This window comes from Acomys russatus, chromosome 19 (genome assembly GCF_903995435.1).
Source record: "Acomys russatus chromosome 19, mAcoRus1.1, whole genome shotgun sequence".
NCBI lineage: Eukaryota > Metazoa > Chordata > Mammalia > Rodentia > Muridae > Acomys > Acomys russatus.
Window position 1 is genome coordinate 13,287,358 of NC_067155.1, and position 21,619 is coordinate 13,308,976.

Here is a 21,619-nt window from a genome sequence, read left to right on the forward strand (position 1 = left end):
CATGAGTCTTCAGAAAGCTTGTAAATAAGATTCTCAGAAAAAGTTGGGGCGGAGAGAGTTGTGGTGATCGTCGCAGGGTCTGATAGTGGCACTGAACCGAAGAAAGTTGCGCCGAGCATTCGAATGCCCAGGTCTCGCTCCACTGCAACAGGAGGCAACGCTGGAGATGGGCTATAGTACTGGCAAGTTTGGATTTACACTGAAGAACTGTGGGCATTTTGCTGCTGTGGACGTGGCTCAGGAGGTAACATGCTTGCTGCACAAGCAGAGGGCCTGAGTTTGGATCCCCATCATCCATGTAAATGTTAGGCATTGTGGTGAGAGCCTGTGACCCTGTGCCAGGGTGGAGCAGAGGCAGACAGAGCCTGCAGGGAGTCACTACCAGCCAGTCTAGTCAAAATGGAGACCTTCAGGTTCAGTGGAAGGTAATGTCTCAAAATATCGTGTTGAAGGCAACACAAAAACACCTGCAGTTGGGTTAGCCTCTTCATGTGTGTGCGCACTGATACATGCACACTGATGAACACAACACAGGCACAGGCACACGCACACGCACACACACACACACACACACACACACACACACACACACAGGAATAGGCATGTCTTCCAATGTGGGAAGGAATGTGATATCCAAATAACTAAGGTAGTTTCATGTTTGTGTGTTTGTAGCAAAAAAAAAAAAAAAATCTCAGGCACACACGCATATATGTGACACAGCTAGAGAACATGGCTTATGATGGACATGCCAGAGATCAAGACCAGCCTGGTCTACATAGTGAGTTCCAGCACAGCCAGGGCTAGGTAGAGAGAACCTGCCTCAAAACCCAAAAATAAGTCATTAAAATGACATTTACTGGTCGGCTTTAAAATACTCAAGACCAGGCTGGGGCAAGGTCTGCTTAGCAGCAGAGGGTGCTGAGCTCAACCTCTCAGTCAGCAACACAGCTAAGCCCAAAAAGGTCAGACAACAGTTCGTTAAATCGTTTTTCAAATGTCCCATCTTGCCTGGCTTTATTCATTCCTAATCAGTTATTGATAAGGAGCAAGCAGAGGGGAAATTCCAAGCAGGCATGTCCAGATCTGTGTGAGCCGATGTGGTTATTTCATTGGGAAGCTGGAATCTTGGTATGAGGCAATGAGCCCCAGGGGCAGGCACTTGGCTGCTCTTCTTCAGGAGGCGTTTATGCATATTCCAGACTCCTGTCCAAAACGTGAAGAAGAACAACCCCTCCTGCTTCTTTTTCTTTTTTTTAATTTTATTTTTTTATTCATTCATTCATATTACATCTCAATAGTTATCCCATCCCTTGTATCCTCCCATTCTTCCCTCCTTCCCGCTTTCCCTGTACTCCCACCCCCTATGACTTGTGACTGAGGAGGACCTCCTCTTCCTGTTTCTGCTCTTACGGTATCAAGTCTCTTCTTGGTAGCCCCTCCACCTAACGTTATTTTTTTTTTTTCCCTTTGGTTTTTCGAGACAGGGTTTCTCTGTGTAGCCTTGGCCATCCTGGACTCACTTTGTAGACCAGGCTGGCCTCGAGCTCACAGCGATCCGCTTACCTCTGCCTCCCGAGTGCTGGGATTAAAGGAGTGAGCCACCACGCCCGGCTCGTGTTTTCTTTTTTGAGTCCTGGGTGTGTGGAGCTAGTAAAAGAAGCTTGTCTGGCTTTGACTCTTTCAAGTGATGGCAGATTACTAAGAAATGTGGATGAAGACGGTGCTGCCCAAGGACCTCAGAGTCCTAGGCGTAGTCCAGCTGTGGACAGTGTACCTGCTCCTGGATGGTCTGCTGGGCACCTGCGCAGGTGAGCACTGGGCAGGAAGAGGAACCTCACTGTATCATGATGTCTCTATGCTGTGGGGTGTACCAGGAGGGAATTGTGTGTGTGTGTGTGTGTGTGTGTGTGTGTGTTGTTTGTGTGTCTGTGTATTTTATATGTGTCTGTGTGATGTGTCCGTGCCCATGTCTTTGTGGTGTGTGTCTGTATATGTCTGTGTGTGTTGTGTATGTTGTGTGTGTGTCTGTGTCTCTTTGTGTGTCTGTGTGGTGTATGTGTGCCTGTGTGTGTAGTGTGCATGTGTGTGCTTCTGTGTGTATGTCTTTGTGTGTGTGTGTATGTGTGTGTGTTGTTTGTGTGTCTATGTGTGTTTTTATGTGTCTGTGTGATGTGTCTGTGTCCATGTCTTTGTGGTGTGTGTCTGTATATGTCTGTGTGTGTTGTGTATGTTGTGTGTGTGTCTGTGTCTCTTTGTGTGTCTGTGTGGTGTGTGTGTGTCTGTGTCTCTTTGTGTGTCTGTGTGGTGTGTGTGTGCCTGTGTGTGTAGCGTGCATGTGTGTGTTTCTGTGTGTATGTCTTTGTGTGTGTCTGTGTGTGTATGTCTGTGTGTCTGTATATGTGCATGTGTGTGTGTGTGTTATCTAGTTAAGTCCCTGGAAAGATGTGTGTCTGGTAGCCATTTAGGAAAAGTTTTATGTCTAAAGAACACTGTAGCTTTGGGAGGAAGTGTCCCTGGCTATCCTAGCATAGAAGTATAATCACAGACCCCTGGGAGCTTGGTGGGGGCAGGGTTATCTTATATATGTGAGGAATTGCACACCACACCACAGGTCTGACACAAGAAGGTGTATTTAAGGGGACGGAAGGGAATGGAGTTAGCGCCTGTGTGGGCCATGAGGGCAGAGAGAGAGAGAGAGAGAGAGAGAGAATCAGAGAGAGAGAGAAACTGAGAGACACCAAGAGAGAACAAGAGAGAGTGGGCTAGTGGGTGTGGCCCTTATAGGGGGCACACACCTGCCATGCACCTGGAGGTAGCAATTGATGACATCAGAGGTTGCTAGGTCCCTAGAGGCAGGCTAGCGAGGCTGCCTATATGCTAATGGGTTTTTTTTTTTCCTTTTTTATTTAATTTTTTTAAAAAACGAGGAACGAGGAAAAGCTGTTGAGGCAGGAATGAGGATGGTATAAAAAAACAGTCCCATCCCAAGGAAGAGGCTGGTCCCCAGGAACTGCAACCTTTGACCTCTTCTAGGGACTTTCTCCAGCCTCAGACAGGCCTCGCCAAATCTGATACTGGACAAGGACACTGAAACAAAATGTTCTTTTTCCTTTCATAAAAGCCAGATATTTGAAAATAAACATAAAAGCCAGTCCCTTTTTTTTTTTTTTTTTTTTTTTTTTTTTTTTTTTGGTAACTGTTACTATTAGACTTTAAAAACTTTAATATCAAATATATTATCCTTAAGTCTTTTCACAATTTTTCATATGCCTTAAACAATATACTTATTAACTCATAATAAGTTTTAGTTATCCGTTATGTAACAGTGGACTAACCCTCTGAAACCGTAAGCCAGCCCTAGTTAAATGTTTTCCTTTATAAGAGTTGATATGGTCGCCAGGTGGCATTAGCCTTTAATCCCAGCACTCAGGAAACAAAGTGAGGCAGATCTCTGAGTTTAAGGCCAGCCTGGTCTACAGAGAGAGTTTCAAAACAGCCAGTGCTACATAGAGAAAGGCAAAAAAAATAAAAAATTTTTAAAAAAGCCTAGAGAGAGAGTGAGACTGAGTCACCATGGTGTTTCTTCACTAGAACACTGACTAAGACAACAGGTGATCTTAATTTGCCCCCATATGCTTGCACGCAGCTTGAATTTGCACGCAGCTTGAATTCAACTCCCGTTTTGAAACTAGATCTGCTGCAGCCTGCTATATATGTATGTAATATATATATATATGGACTCAATTCTCTCTTGTTTAGTGTGTGGCATCCAAAGACTGATTGCTTCCACCCCCAACAAAGCCGTCAAGATCATCACGGAGGAGCCTCCAGGAACCATGCAGCCAGCAGGTAAGTCCCCAGTCATCTTAATTGATTACAGAGGCCAAATAAATGTATTCTGCTCTGGCTTCTGACACAGTTAGCTGTTGCTGGCTAACTGTAGATTTCAGCAGTTTAACAGCGGCAAGCCCCCCAGCTCCTTCCCCTACTGGCTGCAGCTGCCCGGATCAGGCCATTGCACTTGTAAAAAAAAAAAAAAAAAAAAAAAAAAATCAGGCTTTTCTTTCTCTAGAGCTGAGAGACAGACTCACCAACAAGTTCACCTTGCTGACAGGCTTCCCTCTGAAAGGGAGAGAAACCTACAAAACACGTTTCAGTGTGGAAAAAAAAAAAAAAAAAAAAAAAACAAAGGCAGGCTGCTAGTACTGACTAAAAATGTACATTTTATTATCCCTTTATTTCAAAAAGCTTGCTTTTAATCACTGTCCTTAGTGTTAAATGATTGGATGGAAGTTTATATAAGTTTTGAGGCATGTGGAAAAAAAAAAAAAAAAGACTTAAAGATGATATGTGATGTTAGGGCCTCAGAAGTTAACCCATGGAGTTCTGGTGAGCTGTTAGCTAGCCATGGTAAAGCACTGGCTCCTGTCATAGGTAGCAGACCACCGTATAGTGTATACCGTATATGGTATACACCGTACAGCATATGGCAGGCTCAAATCTTTCAGTTTCCTTTGGATGTTTTCTAAATAGAGAATTAAACAGTGCTCCTCGTTGCGGTGAAAGCACCCCTGCTTGCAGACAGCAGCCATGCTAATGTCCCTGAAGCCTTCATATCTGTTTGTAAATATTTTAAAAATTAGTGTAGTGTCAGGGGGTTTCAACTTGGGTTCACTTGTCACAGGCCAAGCCGACTTAACCGAAGCACACCTGTCAGCAGCCTGAGCTTCCCTGCGTACGGCCTATTCCTGAAAGTAGCCTCTCTCCTTACTCTGCCCTTGGAATTCCTTCCACCTGCACCCCGCCGCCGCCCTCCCCCGCTCCCTCCCCGTACCCCGCCTCCCCCTCCCCGTCTCCCGCCGCCCCGACCAACTGCCAAGACCACCGGACTGAAAGTTTCGAGATGACGATTTTCCCCCTGAGCTCCAGGACATAAACCCTTTGTCTGCAGTCTGTCCCGGCAGATTTCCACTCAGCTGACAGCCATTATCCGGAAAACCGACTGTGGCCATCAAACTGCTCCCAAAAGGCCCCGCACCATGCCGGCCCCAGGTGGTCCTGCAGAATCAGGGAAGCCTGGACTTGCTGAAAGCCCGCGTAAACGAGCTGCTCCTGATGGAATTTCCTCCGCTCTCCTCCCACTGCCTACCTACCCGGTGGAGCCCCTGGGCCAGCATCCCAGACTGCTCTAATACGCAGAAATTCACTAGCCCTACGTGGTCCTGCAGAAGCTGGCCATCAAAGCAGATGCCCTGTGTCTCCCTTCCGGCCATTGGCTGGCATTCCAACCTTCCTGAGCCTTGACAAATGACATCCTAAGGGTTAAAGGGTTAAATTCCACACTCCAGGGCGAGCTTCTCAGCCCAAACCTTACCCAAGGGGGACCATCTGACAACAGCTGCCGCTCCGTTTTCACATGGGTGGCTAATTAGCCCATTTACGTCCAAGTCAGCTCGAGGTTGCAGGGCAGGGATATTGTCCTCCCCCCCCCTTCCCATCCTCCCCCCCTTCGCGTCCTCCCCCCCTCAACCCAAAGTCTGCTGAGACACAGCTGCCTTGTTTCAAGTGCTCCGCCTCTTTCATCTCCGCTGTCAAATCCCCTGCTGTAGTAGAGGGAAATTCAGAAAACAAACAAACAAGGAAACAAATAGGCTTTATTGTCCAAAATACTTTATCAGGGCCTCAGGTCCCTCTGGCTTCCACAGATGAAAGGGCACGGAGGCTTTATTTAACAGGGGACTTAATCCTGTGTGTGATGAAAGAGGAAGGGCTCTCGCTCGCGCTTGCTCGGCTCAGCTGGAGAAGTAGGAGCCAACATGCAAACAATATGCAAATATGCAAACAAATGAAAGGAAACTTCCTCCCCATCCTCTAGGGATAAAGCAAAATTAATTCAACAGGTTTTTTGTGGGGTTTTTTTGGTTTTGGTTTTGGTTTTTTTTTTTTTTTTTTGGTTGGTTGGTTGGTTTTTGGTTTTTTGTTTTGTTGTTGTTTGATGCTGCTTCCTTGTTCTCAGGACTTTCATTGCCTTTTTTTTTTTTTTTTAATCTCTTTTCCTCTTGTCTGTTTTGTTGAACTACAATTTAATCAACTCTGCGCTGTGGGTCTAAGCAGCCTCTCATCAAACTCCACAGCGTAAGCCCATGAACCTCACTCACACTGTGTTGTAAGCGATATTCTGCCTTTAAACTTTCATCCACTGTACCTTCCCAGGTCGTTAAGTTTACAGAGCCTTCTTTAGGGAGCCAAGGGCAGAGATCTTAAGGATGAAATTAAAGAACTTCTCTAAGGGCTTTTAGCAAACAGTAAAGATAAGTGATGATAAATAGATGAGAGAGGAGAGAGAGAGAAGAGGAAAGAGAGGAGAGAGAGAGAAGAGAGAGAGAGAGAAGAGGAGATATAGATGTCAGATAGACAGACAAACAGACAGATAGATAGGAGATATAGGTGATAGATATAGAGATGATAGATTATTGATAGATGATAGATGATAGATGATACCTAAATGCTATGCTGTTTAAGAACATCAAAGGATTGGGGGAAGACCACAAACTCAATACAATTACAACGTAAACTTTTATCGATTACTTCAGGCAGGACAACAACCTCTAAGGCAAACTTGGGATTGCTTTGAAAAGGGGCCGGGGGTGTGGGGGATGAGAGAAGGATTCCTAAAGGTGAAAACCACCAAGACCTTGACTAAAGCAAGCCGGGCCTGTGCTGCTTGCTCTGCCGAGACTAGGTAGTCAAGGTGGCAAAAGAGTCCTTAGCTGTCTGCATAAATAAGCAGGGTACCGGAGCCAAAAAGCAGTTAGTCATGACATAATAAGTAGATAGTCCTGGCTGTATGATTTGGGGGGGCGGGTGGAGGGTGGGGGAGGGTTCCCTGAGTCAGGGTTACTGCGAACATATCTTCCAGGGACTGGGGTCAGGGACAAATTGCTAGTGGGTATAGCCTAGCATAAAATGGCAAGTTTTATGTCAACTAGGCACAAGCTAGAGTTGCCTAAAAAGAGGAAACCTCTGTTAAGAAAATGCCTCCATAAGATGCATCTGTAGGACACTTTCTTAGCAAGTGATTGATAGGGCGGGTCCTGAGCAAGCCATGTGGAAGGAACAAACCGTTAAGCAACGCCCACCGGTCCATGGTCTCTGCATCAGCTCCTGCCTCCAGGATCCTGCCCTCTGTGAGCTCCTTCAGTGATAGAAATGTAAGCCCAGAAAACCCCTTCTTCCCTAACTTGCTTTTCAGTCATAGGGTTTCGCCACAGGAATGAGAACCCTAACTAAGACATTAGACCTCACAAAACAAAGCGTCTAAAGAAAACAAAACAAGGGGCTGGAGAGATGGCTCAGAGGTTAAGGGCACTGATTGCTCTTCCAGAGGTCCTGAGTTCAATTCCCATCAACCACATGGTGCCTTACAACCATCTATAATGTGATCTGGTGCCCTTTTCTGATGTGCAAGTGTACATGCAAGTAGAGCACTGTATACATAATAAATAAATAAATAATTTTTTAAAAATATCAGGGGGGCTGGAGAGATGGCTCAGAGGTTAAGAGCACTGACTGCTCTTCCAAAGGACCCGGGTTCAATTCCCAGCCACCACATGGCAACTCACAACTGTCTGCAATCCTAATTCCAATGGCTCTGACACCCTCACGCTAAAATAAAATTAAATAAATTATTTGTTTAAATAGCTAAAAACCTATTATTAAAAGAAAACCTATTATTAAAAGCACAGCATAGTATATGTTATTTGCCTGGTAAAAATGGCCACAGTCAGGGAAAGCTAAGTCAGACAATGTCGGCAGAGAGAACCCAGGGCCCCTCAGACACAGCTGCCTTAGGACTGATAACCACAGCCCAGAGAGAAGAGTTGGGTGCCCAGACGCTGCAACCTCAACCCCTCTGAGGCACCAGCTCCAGCCTCAGACCAGCCTTGCCCAGGCTACTCCCAGACAAGGGCACAGACCCAGAGCTCCCTTTGCCCTCTCGTCAGGACGTCTGGGCAAGTCTTGGATCCATCTGGCTCCTCACAGTACTATAGTGGCCGTGTCTTGTCTCCCTCCATGGAGGTAAAGGGGAGTTATGGTAAGTGATGGAACTGGAGTCGGGGAGGGTGTACACAGGAGAAGGGTCTAGGCAGGCGTACGCAGGGAGGTAGGTAGGTGGGAGGTAAGGGGCAGCCTAGTCATTCTGACTCCCATGGTCCATGTTCTGCTGGAGTTCAGACAAGATTTTTTTTTAGATATTTGGGAGATTGAACCAATTGATCTCAGAAACCAATGAAGCCCCAGTTCAGTGGCAAACAATGGAAGGCTTACTTGATCTCATTCTGTGGAAATCCTATAGCCTGGCATCCTTCTGCCTCAGCCACTCAAGTGCATTGTGCCATCACATCCACCTACAGGTTAATTGATTTTACATTTTTTTTAATATATATTTTACGTATATGGATATGTTGTGTACAGTCGGTGCAACACATGTATGCAGTACCAGTAGAGGCCTCAAGAGGGCAGCAATTCCCTGGAACTGCAAAAATAGATGGTTGTGAGTCACCATGTGGATGTCAGAAACCAAATACCATCTCTCTTAACCACTAACCTATCTCTCCAGCCGTTAGCTTAATTTCTTAAATATTTTATAGAGACCTTGACATTTTTTATTAATTCCTTTTTTTAGCTCAATGGTTTTTTTCTGGTTTTGTTTACCTTTAACTCTTTTATTACTTTTTGTTTATTCATTGGGAGGCACACAGATGATGCTCTTCATATCCAAAAGTGAGACACTGAGGCATGCAATAGTCCGGTTTTAATCCCTGAAGGCGGAACTAACTGTGGGAGCCCACAAACCTGTCTCCTCAGGATCCCACACTCTACGCTATAACCTCATGACCTTTTCTCGGGAGGTGTCTGGGGAGCCCCGGTTCCTGGCCCTGGGATACCTTGATGATGAGCTCTTCCTGCGCTACGATGGGGACAAAAGGACAGCAGAGCCCTGGGGACCTGGGTTCGAGGGGCACGGGGGAGCTGAGACCTGGGCAAGAGAGACTGAGACCCTGCGGGAGAAGGAGGACCATCTCAGGGAGATGCTGGCTGACGTCATAAGCCAGCAGAGCCAGAACAAGGGTGAGTGTGCAGAGCCAGAAACACACAGGTCCCGCCTATGATCCCTAAGCCGTGATTCTGGGCAGGGCACGGCCAGACTGAGTTGAATACAACAGTAATGATTCTATCGGGAAGAGCACTGGGTAGATAGTCCCTTCTAGTCTGAAGTCTCAAGGGAGCTGAGGTCCAGGGACAGGAAGATGACAAGTCCCTGCCTGGGGCTGGCCAGGCCTTCCCACCCTCCAGGCAACCATGGGCTGTGAGCTTCAGAGAAATGGGAGCACTAGAAGCTTCTGGAACCTAGGCTACGCTGGACAGAACTTCCTTACCTTTGACCCGAAGACTCTCACATGGGCAATGGCTGTGCCCCGCACCCAGCAGATCAAAACCTTCTGGGAGACACGTGCACCCAGAGCTGATCTGGTTAAGATGTTTTTGGATGACACCTGTCCTACTCAGCTCCAAAGACACCTGGCTTCCTTGAGAAATGTTCTGCAGGATACAGGTACTGACCCTCACGAGGGTTGGTTCTCAGGACCCAGGGGAACATTCCTGTGGCCAAGTTGTTGGGATATCTAGGTGGTGGAAAGATACAGCAGAATCCATAAGGTCACACCATGTGACAAGTCTCACATGGGAGGCGTATTAAAGGAGGGAACACAGAGGCTGCCCCTGGGTGAGGGGTGGGTGGGAAAGAGAGAGAGAAGAGTAGAGAGAATGGGTCCTTTTAGCAGCCCATGCATGGGGAGAGGACATGCAGAGGGTGACAACAGTGGAAGTGTGTCACATCTTGGCATCTGGCAATGGCTTGTCCTTTTGTCACCAAGTCCCCGAAGCTGGCCATGAATGGAGGAGCCTGATCGCTAACACTAGTGGCTCCTTCCATGGTCCTTGTATGGGTCTGGTTTCTCACTGGTGTGCACGGTGGTGGCACAGTCTAAGGCAGCGCACGAAAGTTGGCGTGCAGGGGCCCTCGGATGGAAAAGGAGGGGTTCCCAGATTTCTTTGGATCTCAGGCGCAAGGCCCTCACATGCAGAATAAAGTACCTCCTCCTCCCAACAGCCTCCTTCGCAGGGGTGGGTGGGTGGAGGTGGCTGTAGGAGGGAAGAGAAGTAGGCTACAGAGCCATCCCAATGGGGAGGTAACTTCGGAAAGGAAGGTGCAACCCTGGAGCTGCGCACTACGGATTCAACACGCAAGCTACCCCACGCCACGGGACCCCTGATCAAGGCCCTCTTACTGTTTCTCAGCTCTTACTCTTAGAGAGGTCAAGTTGGGGCTAGAGAGAGAGGTGGCTCGGCGAGCGCGAGCACTCGTTGCGCTTGCAAAGGTCCCCAGGTTGAATTCCCAATGCCCATGTGGAGGCTTAAAACCATTTGTAAAGCCGGGCGTGGTGGCGCACGCCTTTAATCCCTATGCCCTATGAGGAACCGCTAGACCCTGACAGCAGGGACATCGTGTCCTCACATCGTGTCCTCTCAGCATCAGCTTATAAATCAGGGGAAAGGCCCTTAAGAGGATCAGGAGCCATTGGAGCTCAGTCCCGGCCTCCCACAGTTCCTTAACCACTGGGAGATGTGTGACCTACAGAGAGGGGAGGTTGGGAGGCAAACAAGAACAGGGTGGTCCTTTGGGCGACCCACCGTGCAATGACAGAAGGGTCCTCACTCTCATTAACTCACTTTATCTTCTCTCAGGCCCACCAAGGATGAGTGTGACCCTCAAGAAATCCTCCCATGGCAAGAACAAACTTACGTGCTGGGCTTTTAATCTGTATCCTCGGGTGGCCAACCTGGCCTGGCTTCAGAACGGGAAACCGACACAGGAGCATACCTGGGGGCCCGGGACCACCCTGCCCAGCGGAGACGGGACCTACCAGACTCGGGTGTCCGTTTGGGTCCTTCCTGGACAGGAAGCGCAGTTCACCTGCAACCTGAGGCACCACAGCCACGACAGAGAAATCCCTGCTGTCTCTGGTAAGGAAAATGGGGTAGCCATCCTCCTCACGGGGTGGGAGGCGGGGTCGGGAAGTGCCTGTGGAGTCCGACCACGACAGCTTTTATTTTTATTGTGGCCTCCAGAAGAAAACCAAGCCAGGACCAGCAGCTCGGTTTCTGCTCCGGCGGCTTCTGCTCTTTCTGTGGTGTTGGTGTTTCTAAGCCTTGCCTATACCACGCAGCCCAGCAAGAGACCAGGTGAGCAACCCCGCGGGGTGTGGGAGAGGGTGGCGACAGGCCTTTTCTTCTCTTTGTAAATTGTACAGATAGAAAGGTAGTCACTTGAGACTTGAGCACCATTTTTCCCAAGGAGCCACCTCTTGACCCTGTTAGCCTGCCCTGCTGCTGGGAGGCAGCGCCCCCTGGTGGAAGTACAGTGCAGCTGATAGCCCAAAAGGCGACTGAGAGCCCTTTGCTAGATGACAGACGTGTCTGTTGCAATTTTCATCTTGATTCAAACACGGAAACGTCTCCTCAAGAGATATTCATGGAACATCTGGGGGAGATGTTGTGTGTCTACGTAAAACAGAAATATCTAAAGGATGTTCCAGGTGTCTTATTCGTTATCGTTCTCTAACTCCATATAATAATCAAATGGATTTTTAGGATCCAGTGCAAGACTTCTGTTTATCTTCTGCATTAAACTACTACCCTCTACCTTCAGCCATGCCAGCCTGAAATGATCGCAGCCAATTTCTCATTTGTTAATACTCTTTCACAATGAAAGGAGATGAATAGACCATCCCTACCAGTTTTACCTTAAGAATTTAAAAAAAAAAAAAAAAAAAAATCCATCTATACTACTATACTGTAATGTGTTTTTTAATAAAAAAACATTATAAAGATAAAAAATATGTGATATTAAATGAAATGTTTTAAATACATAAAAATTATTTTAATAAATAAGGATTCATGTATAAAGCTTATATAGGTATATGTGGTTACACAATGAGAAACTGAAATGCTTTTATAAATTCTGGAGGTCGGAGTAAGTGGTTTAATGTATATAAAGGATAAGACCTAAAAATAATAATATATGATATTAAAGTGTCTAAACTCTATGATGAACAGCTACCAAAAAAAAAAACCTAGCTATAACGTGTGTCAAATCAAGGCTCATTTAAAAATATCTGGCTTTTAAAGTATTACGTGATAGCAGCAAGTATTAGAATGAAATAACTGATTTTCCTCAGTGGTTATAAGCCTGAGGCTCACACATCAGACACCCTGCATATCAGATAGTTACGTTATGACTCATAACAGTAACAAAATTACAGTTATAAAGCAGCAGCCTTGTTGGGGGGTCCCCACAACGTGAGGTATGGACACCCCGTTTTAAGTTCGCACTCACTACCTGTGTTAACTCTTCCTGTGTGTTAGTGGCTGGGAGTCCCTCTATTTAAGAGAGTAGGGGACACTTCCAAATGAATTGCATGAATTACATAAACCCCTAATTGTGTAAACTCCTCCCTCTGTTCACAACAGCCTCTCTTGCTTCCACAGCCTTCCTTCGTTATTAGCACCTGTGCATCTTGATGGTACAACATATGATTTTGAGCAATGGATTCCCCTGGAACTATATCAGGCTCCTTCTAGAAAAAAAGACAGTTTTAGGTCTTGTTTCTAGCTAGCGTTTTTTGCAGCAGTCACTGCTATAACATCTAGAGCTGTTTCCATGGTGACCATGACTCAGCAAGTGTGAAATGCCTGCTCCGTTAATCAGCTTGCTTACAACACTTCTGTAGCTTCTGCCACACAAGAATGTATAGATACAGAGAGATCCAAGCTGGTGGCATCTAGCACGCACGGTGTCCAGGTAGCAGGACCACAGTGACTGCAGAACAAGTGAGAGGCTGTGCTGCAGACTTGAAAGCACCAGTGTCTGTTTTTCTCAGGCAAGAAGAGAGCCAACGGGTGCTGGGAGTGATGGGTTCCAGCCTCTGGCCACCTGACTCCAGGATCCAGGGAAATGGTCCCAGCCTCAGGTCCACAGCTCTGCCCATCTTCCTGAGGAGACCAGCCAGAGCACACAGGATCCCCCTGTAAGGTGCCAGCACACAGCACACATGGGATCTGGGCAGCTTGACCTCAGAGCCCACAAAGCAAACAGGCAACTGGAGGGGCTGTTGACCTCAGGAGTTGCCCCCAGCGAGAGGAAAGGTGGGCTCCCAGGTTTCTAAGGAGATCTACCAGTCCTCATGATCACACAGGCTAGAACGCCCACTCCAATCTCATGTCTATGGGTCTTACTGAGACACAGGCACCAAGGAGAAAGGTGGGCTATTCCCTAAGATCCAGCAGCCAGTCCACAACCATACCCATCATCCCAAGGAAGATCCAGCCTCCTGCCCCGGGCTCTTCCCACACCCTTGAGAAATCCAGTGGGCACCAGCCAACAGCCAACCAGATGGCTAAAGACCAGCAAAAGAATACAAGCCAGGACAATATGGCACCTCCAGAACCAGTTATCCCACTGCAAGGAGCCCTGGATACCCTAACACGTTGAAAGACACCCCCAAAAAAAGACCTTAAATCTATGATTATGAAGATAATAGAGACATTTAGAGAGGACACAAATAAATCCCTTAAAGAAATAGAGAAAAATACAATCTAACAGATATAGGCCTTTAAAAAGGAAATGCTTTTTTAAAATACAAGCAAATACAAACAGGTGAAGGAAATAAATAAAATGGTTCAAGTCCTGAAAATGGAAAAAGAAAGAATTTTTAAAAACACACACACAAATTGAAGAGATCGTGGAGATGGAAAACTTAGGGAAGAAAACAGGAACTACAGAGGTAAGCATCACCAACAGAACAGAAGAGGCGGAGGAAAGACTCTCAGGTGTAGATGATGCAATCAAAGAAACTGATACATCTGTCAAAAGAAAATATTAAATCTAAAAAAAAAAAATTCCTGACCCAAAACATCCAAGAAATCAAGGACACTGTGAAATAGGAACAAGAGAAAGAAACGTCATAGAAGAACATTTCCCCAACCTTAAAAAAAAAAAAAAAAAAGAGATGTCTATAAACATACAAAAGGCCTACAGAACACCAAATAGATTAGACCAGAAAAGAAAATCCTTCCACTATACAATAATCAAAACACTAAACGTACAGAGCAAAGAAGAAGAAAAAAAAAAAAAGTTAAAAGCTGCAAGGGAAAAGGCAAAGTAACATATCAAGTCAAACCTGTCAGAATCTCACCTGACAACAAAAACTCTAAATGCCAGAAGGGCATGGACAGACATCTTTTCAGACCCTAAGAGACCACAGATGTCAGCCCGGACTACTATACCCATCAAAACTTTTAATCAACTTAGATGAAGAAACAAGATATTCCATAAAAAAAAAATTTAAACATATCTATGCACAAATTCAGCCCTACGCAAGATACTAAAAGGAAAACTCCAACCAAAGGGGGTGAACTACACCCAAGAAAACACTGGAAATCAATCACTCCACCACCGCAGCAAAACAAAAAGAAGAGAGGCACACAAACATGTCACAACCACCAACATCAAAATAACAGGAGCTTAGCAATCTTTGGTCATTAATATCTCTCAACATCAACAGACTCAATCCCCCCCCCCCATTAAAAAGGCTCGGGCTAACAATGTGGATGCATAAACAGGACCCATCCTGCTTCTGCACACAAGAAACACACCTCAGCAACAAAGATAGACATTACACCAGAGTGACGTGCTAGAAAAAAAAAAGAAAGAAAAAAGATTTTTCAAGCAAATGGACCCAAGAAACAAGCTGGAGTAGCCATTCTCAGATCTAATAAAATAGACTTTCAACCAAAATTAACCAAAAGAGATGAGGAAGGACGCTTCATGCTCATCAAAGGGGGAAAAAAAAAACCACCAAGAATTGATGTCTCAATTCTGAACATCCATGCCTCAAATACGAGGGCACCTACATTTGTATAAGAAACATTACTAGAGCTTAAATCACACACGGATCGCCACATCCAGGGCCAGCTGAGGCTCCTCCGGTGCTGCTGTGTCATTCCGCCCCAGTGGGATTCCGACTTAGAGGCGTTCAGTCATAACCCCACAGACGGTAGCGTCGCCCCATTGGCTCCTCAGCCAAGCACTTCCACCAAATGTCTGAACCTGCGGTTCCTCTCATACCAAGCAGGTTTACCATGACAACAACACACCAAGTTGCATGAGGACTGTTCTAGAAAGCCTAGACAACACTTCCTTGTTCCTACTTCTAGCTGTTCCTGGAAAATTCAGGGGGGGATCCATCACCCCAGCTCTCTTGCTAATGGATGCCACAATTTAATTTAATTTTTTTTTTTCTGTTCTTGTGTGTGTGATGCTCTTCATGTGTGTGAATGCATGCACATGTGAACCTGTGTGCATTCCTGCATACATGCGTGTATGGGTGGGTGCATGCCACAGTACCTGTGTGTCGGGTAGAGGACAATTCTGAGGCGTCAGAGGGCTCTCTCCTTCCACCATGCGGGAGCTGAGGGTTAAACTCGGGCCCTCGGGCCGGGCAGAAATTGCCTTTGCTCGTTGAGACGCCTCATTGGCCTCCCCTGGTCAATGTTATTTATTGAGTCACCCTGTCATAGTTGGGAACTGCAGTCTTCAGACTATAGCTCCTGCTAAGAGCCATTGAATTGGGGTTCAGTCGGTGTATGGGATTTCTGGAAGGTCTGTACTATGATGCACCCCCAGAATTGCTTCCAGCCCCTGACACCACTCTTTTCTGTGCTGCTGTGTCTCTCAAATGTCTGACGTGGTGTGAACCCTCACTTTCTAGGTATTTACCCACTCGCATTGAACAAATCCCCTATGGGATCTTCGTGAAGTCGCACTACTGTTCAGGTGAATTAAGTCCTGATTTGATTCAAACAATTTTAGAAGTTAAAAAAAAAAAAAAAGAAAAAAGTCAAATAGTTCATAGAAAGTTTACAGCTCACCAGGAGACAGGCTTGAGGCAGATTGGTGGCTACAGGTAAGCCTTCCCTTTAGATATGACGTCAGGGAGCCTGGCACACACCATACAGATTGGCACGTTGCTCTGAACTTCCCATGATCCCAGAAACTAAGGGGACCACCAAGAAATGTCAAAATTAAGTACAAACCTTTACTGTCAGAAATACAAACTTCTAAATTGACTTTGTATCTTGGAATGTCAGCCTAGATTTAAAAAGAAATGGTTAGCATAGTCCCAAAACAAAGACTAGGTTTAAAAAAAAAAAAAAATGGTTAGCTTAGTCCCAAAACACGTAGTCACTAAAATCCCTCTCCCTTTGTCTGGGCTCTGTGATAAATCCTTTGGACTATGAGGTAAATCTGTTCTCTGACATAGAGAGCTTTTGCTCAGGATATCAGAGGTGCGACCAGAACAAAACAGTTTGTTGGGGTCACTTGCCTACCCCCTTGTCCTCTCTTGAGTGTGTGTGTGTCTGAATGGTCTCTCTCTTATTTTTCTTCCCCTGTCGATTTAATAAGTTAACAGACTCAGAGCTCTGCCATCAGCTGGCATACTTTAGCCTACCCAAGATCTCCACAAAGATGCCTAACTACACATCAATTTTACAATTCCCTGCAGGTTTTGCCTAGAAGGTGCTTTTTTTGCAGCCCTGACTTCAGGGGGAAAAACTGGTTGGTCAGCTTATCTTTTCTTCCTCAGTGGCAGAACAGCCTATCCTGAGCCACACAGAGGAAATCCTGTCTCCCTCCCCTCTTCCCTGTCCTTACTGGCTGCCTCTTGCAGTCTCCGAGTTTAAGAGGTTTTTTTTATTTTAGGAATAGGACAGAGAAAGAGACATGGGTCACTGACTGACAAAAAAAAAAAAAAAACAAGAGAAAGAGCCATCAGTCACCAGTCTGACTGACCCCAAATCTCCGATGCTGCATACAACTGCCTCCATTTCCACCACCACCACCCTACCCACCCCCCCCCCCCACAGTCTGCCAAAGCAGGACTCTGGCAAGTTCTAACGTGATTGGCTTTGAATAGAGAACAATCTGGCTTTTGTGCACGTCCCTTACCATTTCCTGTTCACTGGGAACTTCCTGCTGCTGAACATCTGTCCACCTCTGTGTCAACTCCACTCAGGGGCAAGCAGACACCTTGAACTCCTTCAGACTCTTCTCCTCCCTGGAGACTCCAGCCAGGACCTGAGGTCTGCCCTACCACACGCTGTCAGGGGATTCTGTCTTCACTTAGGGTACCAGCCCCTTGCCCATAGTGCTCCTTGTGTGGGGTAACAGTGGCGCCTCCACAGTCTCTGGTGCATGTGCCATCCTCGCCCAGTATGGAGGAGCTTCTGCTTTAGTATCTCTGTGGCCCTGCCTCCTTCTGAGCTGAGTCTGCACTGAGGCAAAAAGTCCCTCCCCGAGTCACATGGCTGTGGATGGGGTGCTTGTCTGAGGCACTGCTGTCTCCTCTCCCCTCAGTGTTGCCAGATGCTTCTCTCCCTCTCCCTCTCTTTATGTTTCAGTGTTCTGGGAAGATGCCATTTGCTCTCAGGAGAATGGCAACAGTGATGTCAGTGAGGTATCCAAAGGGACCAGCTGTGGTCGGGCATGGTGGGTGCACGCCTTTAATGGCAGCACTCGCCTTTAATCCCAGGCAGACGTAGGCGGATCACTGTGAGTTCGAGGCCAGCCTGGTCTACAAAGCAAGTCCAGGACTGCCAAAGCTAACACAGAGAAACCCTGTCTTGAAACAAAAGAAAACAGAGCAAAACAAAAACAAAGGGACCAGCTGTGGGATGAGTAGGGGAGAGTACGGATCTCGAAAGCATTCACTAGTCGGGGTCCTGACTCAGAACAAAAGCCCAGGAGCAGAGCCTCTCACAGCCTCCCACAGGTGTGTAGGAGGAGGTGACCTGAGTCTCAGTAAAAGGGCTCTGGGTTCCACTGTGTAGGGCTTCAAGATGATGCTACCACTTTCAACTGCTGTGTGATGGGTCTGCCCCTCCCACTGCGTCATGTGCTCCCTGGGCCTTTCTGGGATGCCCTGGACCTCCGTCGGGGGACCTATCTATCAACCAGACTATCACCCGGACTCAGAGGAAATACACAAAGAGGGGGAATGAACGTGATCCCCTAGCAGTGTAGCAGATGAAGGAAACATCCAGGAGGTCTGAGAAGGCTGTGTCAGTGGCAGCCAGGTCTGTAGGAACTGGGGTGGAAGACAGGATACAAGGTAAATTACTGGTTCAGGCAAATGTGTGGGTTGTGTGTCTGTGATGCTGCCCCTGGTGGCCACTGGGGGAACTGCAGCTCGCGTCCTGGGCGCGGTCCACATCTTCAGAGCCTGTTACCGGTTAGCTGCAAGAGAGAATTCCCAGAGCTGGACCAAGAGACAAGCACCTGTCCAGAAGATCTGTGTCCTCTGTGCCTCTGCTCAGGGAGCCTGACCTTCCAGTAAGGTCTCATAAGCCCATCAGGAAAGGTACTTCATGGCCTGGGTGCCTTCCGGCTACACTGTCCCTGCTCAGTCCCTGAAGATGCCGTGGCTCTCACGGCAGTGCGCTGGATGGTTCCACACAGCACAAGGCTTTGACTGCTTTAGAGCGCGCTGTGCCCTGACAACAGAAAGTCAGAATCCGACCCTAGTAAACTGATTCTCCGTGTCACCTGGAACTGAGTCTGTGACAGAGATAGGGAGCCAAGGCTTCCTGGTGCTCACTTCCAAGAGGGGCCCATGGCTTTCCTCAACAGGGCCAACGATCCTCCTCAGGGTCTTTTTCTCTGGTGAGACAGGCCCCCACCCAGGGGGTGGGAATTGACTTCTGCATCTACCCATAAAGCCAAGGCTCCACACACACACCCTCCCCAAAGCTCGTTCATACAAAAAAACCTGTATCCTCATACCAAAAACCTGTAAATTTCTTCACTGTGGTCTTACTGAGGTCTTACTGAGGCCAATGGCCAAGGTCTGGACAAAGGAGGTATAGGATTCGTTGTTATTAGTTGTGAGGTTGGGGACAAAGAGCTCTTGGGAGCATGACCGGGCCTTCCCGTTGATAAGCCAAGAGTCCTGTGCAGGTGTGTGAGAGGTTGACATCTGCCCCTGCATGGAAATGGATATCTGAGGAGGAGATAACCAGGGCCTCTGGACCACCTGGGGAAAACAGAATAAAGCCACATGTGATGCCAGCAGAGAGAAAGGGGAAATCCTGGTCTGTGGGAGGCCGTGGTAGCTGTGCTACAACCTCAGGTCAGCAGGTCCCAGCCAGAGCTGGGGTGCAGATTAGTAAAAGAATACTCATGTACCATGCACAGGCCCATCCCCAGCACACACACACACACAGAACATCCCCACTGGACACTTACGTGTGCCCTGAGCCTGAGTCTGAGATGTTGTCTGCGTCTCCATCACCCTGAGCCTCTCTGGGCAGGAGAAATTCCCCACCACCACCACCACCCAACCCATTCTAGCTCAATGCTGGGCCTGGCTGCAAGTGCTTGGGCTAGGCCAGGATGCCCTGTCCTGCCTAGGTATCTGTGTGCTGGGTCTGTGTCATGAACCCAGGAGCAGCCAAGTGTCCTGGCTCCATTTAGGCAGTTGTAGCAATGATGGGACAGAAATTACTCACAGGTGATGTTCAGGCTGACTGGGTCACGTCAAGTGGCACTTAGGTTCCAGGTTTCACATTCATAGGGTCCTGTCAGTTGTGACCTTGAATAAGTTAGAGTCTTGCTGCTCTCTGGAAGCTTCCGCCTGTCACCTTCTGTGGAGGCTTTGACCATTTCTCCTCCACAGGTAGGCTGTATTCTGAGTCTCAAGTCCACACCATCCATGGCATTAGAACTGCCACTTGTGGTGTTGGCCTTGGGTGGCGGCGCTGTGCAGACAACAGAGAGAAGATGCCCTCCACCCACCCACCCACCCACCCGTGACCTCTGATCCTTGCAAAGGCCTCTCCTTCAACCACTGGTGGTCTCTCTGACCTCTACCCCCAATCCATGCCCTTAGAAAACTAGGCAGAAGGTGACTCACTGGCAGAGGCAAGAGGACCCAAGGGCTCAGAGTGGTGGGTCTCCCGTGCTGTGTGGGAGCAACAGTCTTTGCCACGTGTGAGCTGAGCTGCAGAGCTTGCTGGGGCTGGACTCAACACCATTGTCTCTTCTGGTCTTTACTGTAAACCCACTGCCTACCACCAGAGAGTGCTGTGTCCCTCCAGCTGCACTGACCTCCACAGCTCAGCCTGGATCAGTGCCCTCCAAGGCTTTGCTGTTCAAGGCTGTCCTACAGATAGGCAGAATAAGACTGCTACGACCTGTTCTCATGACTTGGTATTTGAACTCACACAAGCAAAACACCCATACACATGAAAATAAAATAAGATGTGTAGTGAAAGTTTTGGTTTCTTAAAAAAAAAAAAAAAACTCAGTTATGGCCGGGCCTGGTGGCCCATGCCTGTAATCCCAGCATTCGGGAGGCAAAGGCAGGTGGATGACTGGTGAGTTCGAGGCCAGCCTGGTCTACAGAGTTAGTCTAGGACAGCCAAGGCTACACAGAGAGACCCTGTTTCAAAAAAAAAAAAACCAAAAGAAAAAAAAATTATGTTTTGTTTTTTGTTCTTGTTGGGGTTTTTTTTGGGGGGGTTGGTTTTTTTGAGACAGGGTTTCCCTGTGTAGCCTTGTCTGTCCTGGACCCGCTTTGTAGACCAGGCGGGCCTCGAACTCACATCGATCCACCTGCCTCTGCCTCCCGAGTGCTGGGATTAAAGGCGTGCACCACCACCGCCCGCTATGTTTTTGTTTTAATGCCAAGTGCGGGATAGGGAGCTGCTTTTAGTTTGTCCAAAGCTGATAGTCACCTCGTGCAGCTCAGAGAGGGACATTGTCTTTGCCAGCTGCGGTTAGTTTAAGGACTGCCATCCAGCTTTATTCTGTGTGCTCCAGATGGCCCGGATGCCAGCTGCAGTTAGTTTGAGGACTCTGAGAGGATATAAATACCAGAACAGAGAGGAGAAAAAAAAAGCTTTGAGGAATGTTCTGAGAGAAGACACTTTGGAGGAGACTCAGAGAAATGCTCAGTGTGGGGGAGGGGGTGATGAATGATTCAAAGAGGTGGTCAGAAGAAGAAAGGTGCAGTGCTTGCAGGTTTGCTGTGTTATGACCAGATCTCAAGGTCCCCAAAGACCACTCAGGAGCCACTTCTGATGCAAGTGCATGAGGGTTGTTTGTTCAAGCCCAGGCAGGGACTCCCTCTGTCACCAACGCAGTGGATTGGGAATAGGAGCCCGGAACTTAGAAAGTATGTGGTTTTTTTTTTTTTTTTAATAGGTTTTAGACAAAGAAATGGGTTTTACAGTATATGGTTAGATGACATTTGTGGGGGGATATTGAGATTTAAACTGATCGGTGCTGACCCAGTACGAGTCTGGTGCCAAAGCACAGACAATTAACTTCTAAGGAATAACTTTTTGGGTCATCTCAGGGAACATCTGGACTTTTAGTACGTTCCTGTCTCTCAGCTGATTGGTTATTCTATGTTTCTGTGCCAAGTGTATCTTCTGT

The 21,619-nt window shown here is 47.3% G+C and overlaps 1 protein-coding gene across 1 annotated transcript; it reads left to right on the forward strand.

Annotated features, from left to right (window-relative positions):
* Nucleotides 1–1,705: 1,705 nt before the first annotated feature.
* Nucleotides 1,706–19,860, forward strand: LOC127203213 (MHC class I-like protein MILL2). The gene is made up of 9 exons (XM_051162008.1): nucleotides 1,706–1,808; nucleotides 3,802–3,849; nucleotides 4,930–5,156; nucleotides 8,829–9,132; nucleotides 9,571–9,616; nucleotides 10,613–11,088; nucleotides 11,194–11,307; nucleotides 17,584–17,671; nucleotides 19,857–19,860. Exons 1-9 carry the CDS (start codon nucleotides 1,706–1,708, stop codon nucleotides 19,858–19,860), a joined length of 1,410 nt encoding a protein of 469 aa, XP_051017965.1.
* The last annotated feature ends 1,759 nt before the right edge of the window (nucleotides 19,861–21,619 follow it).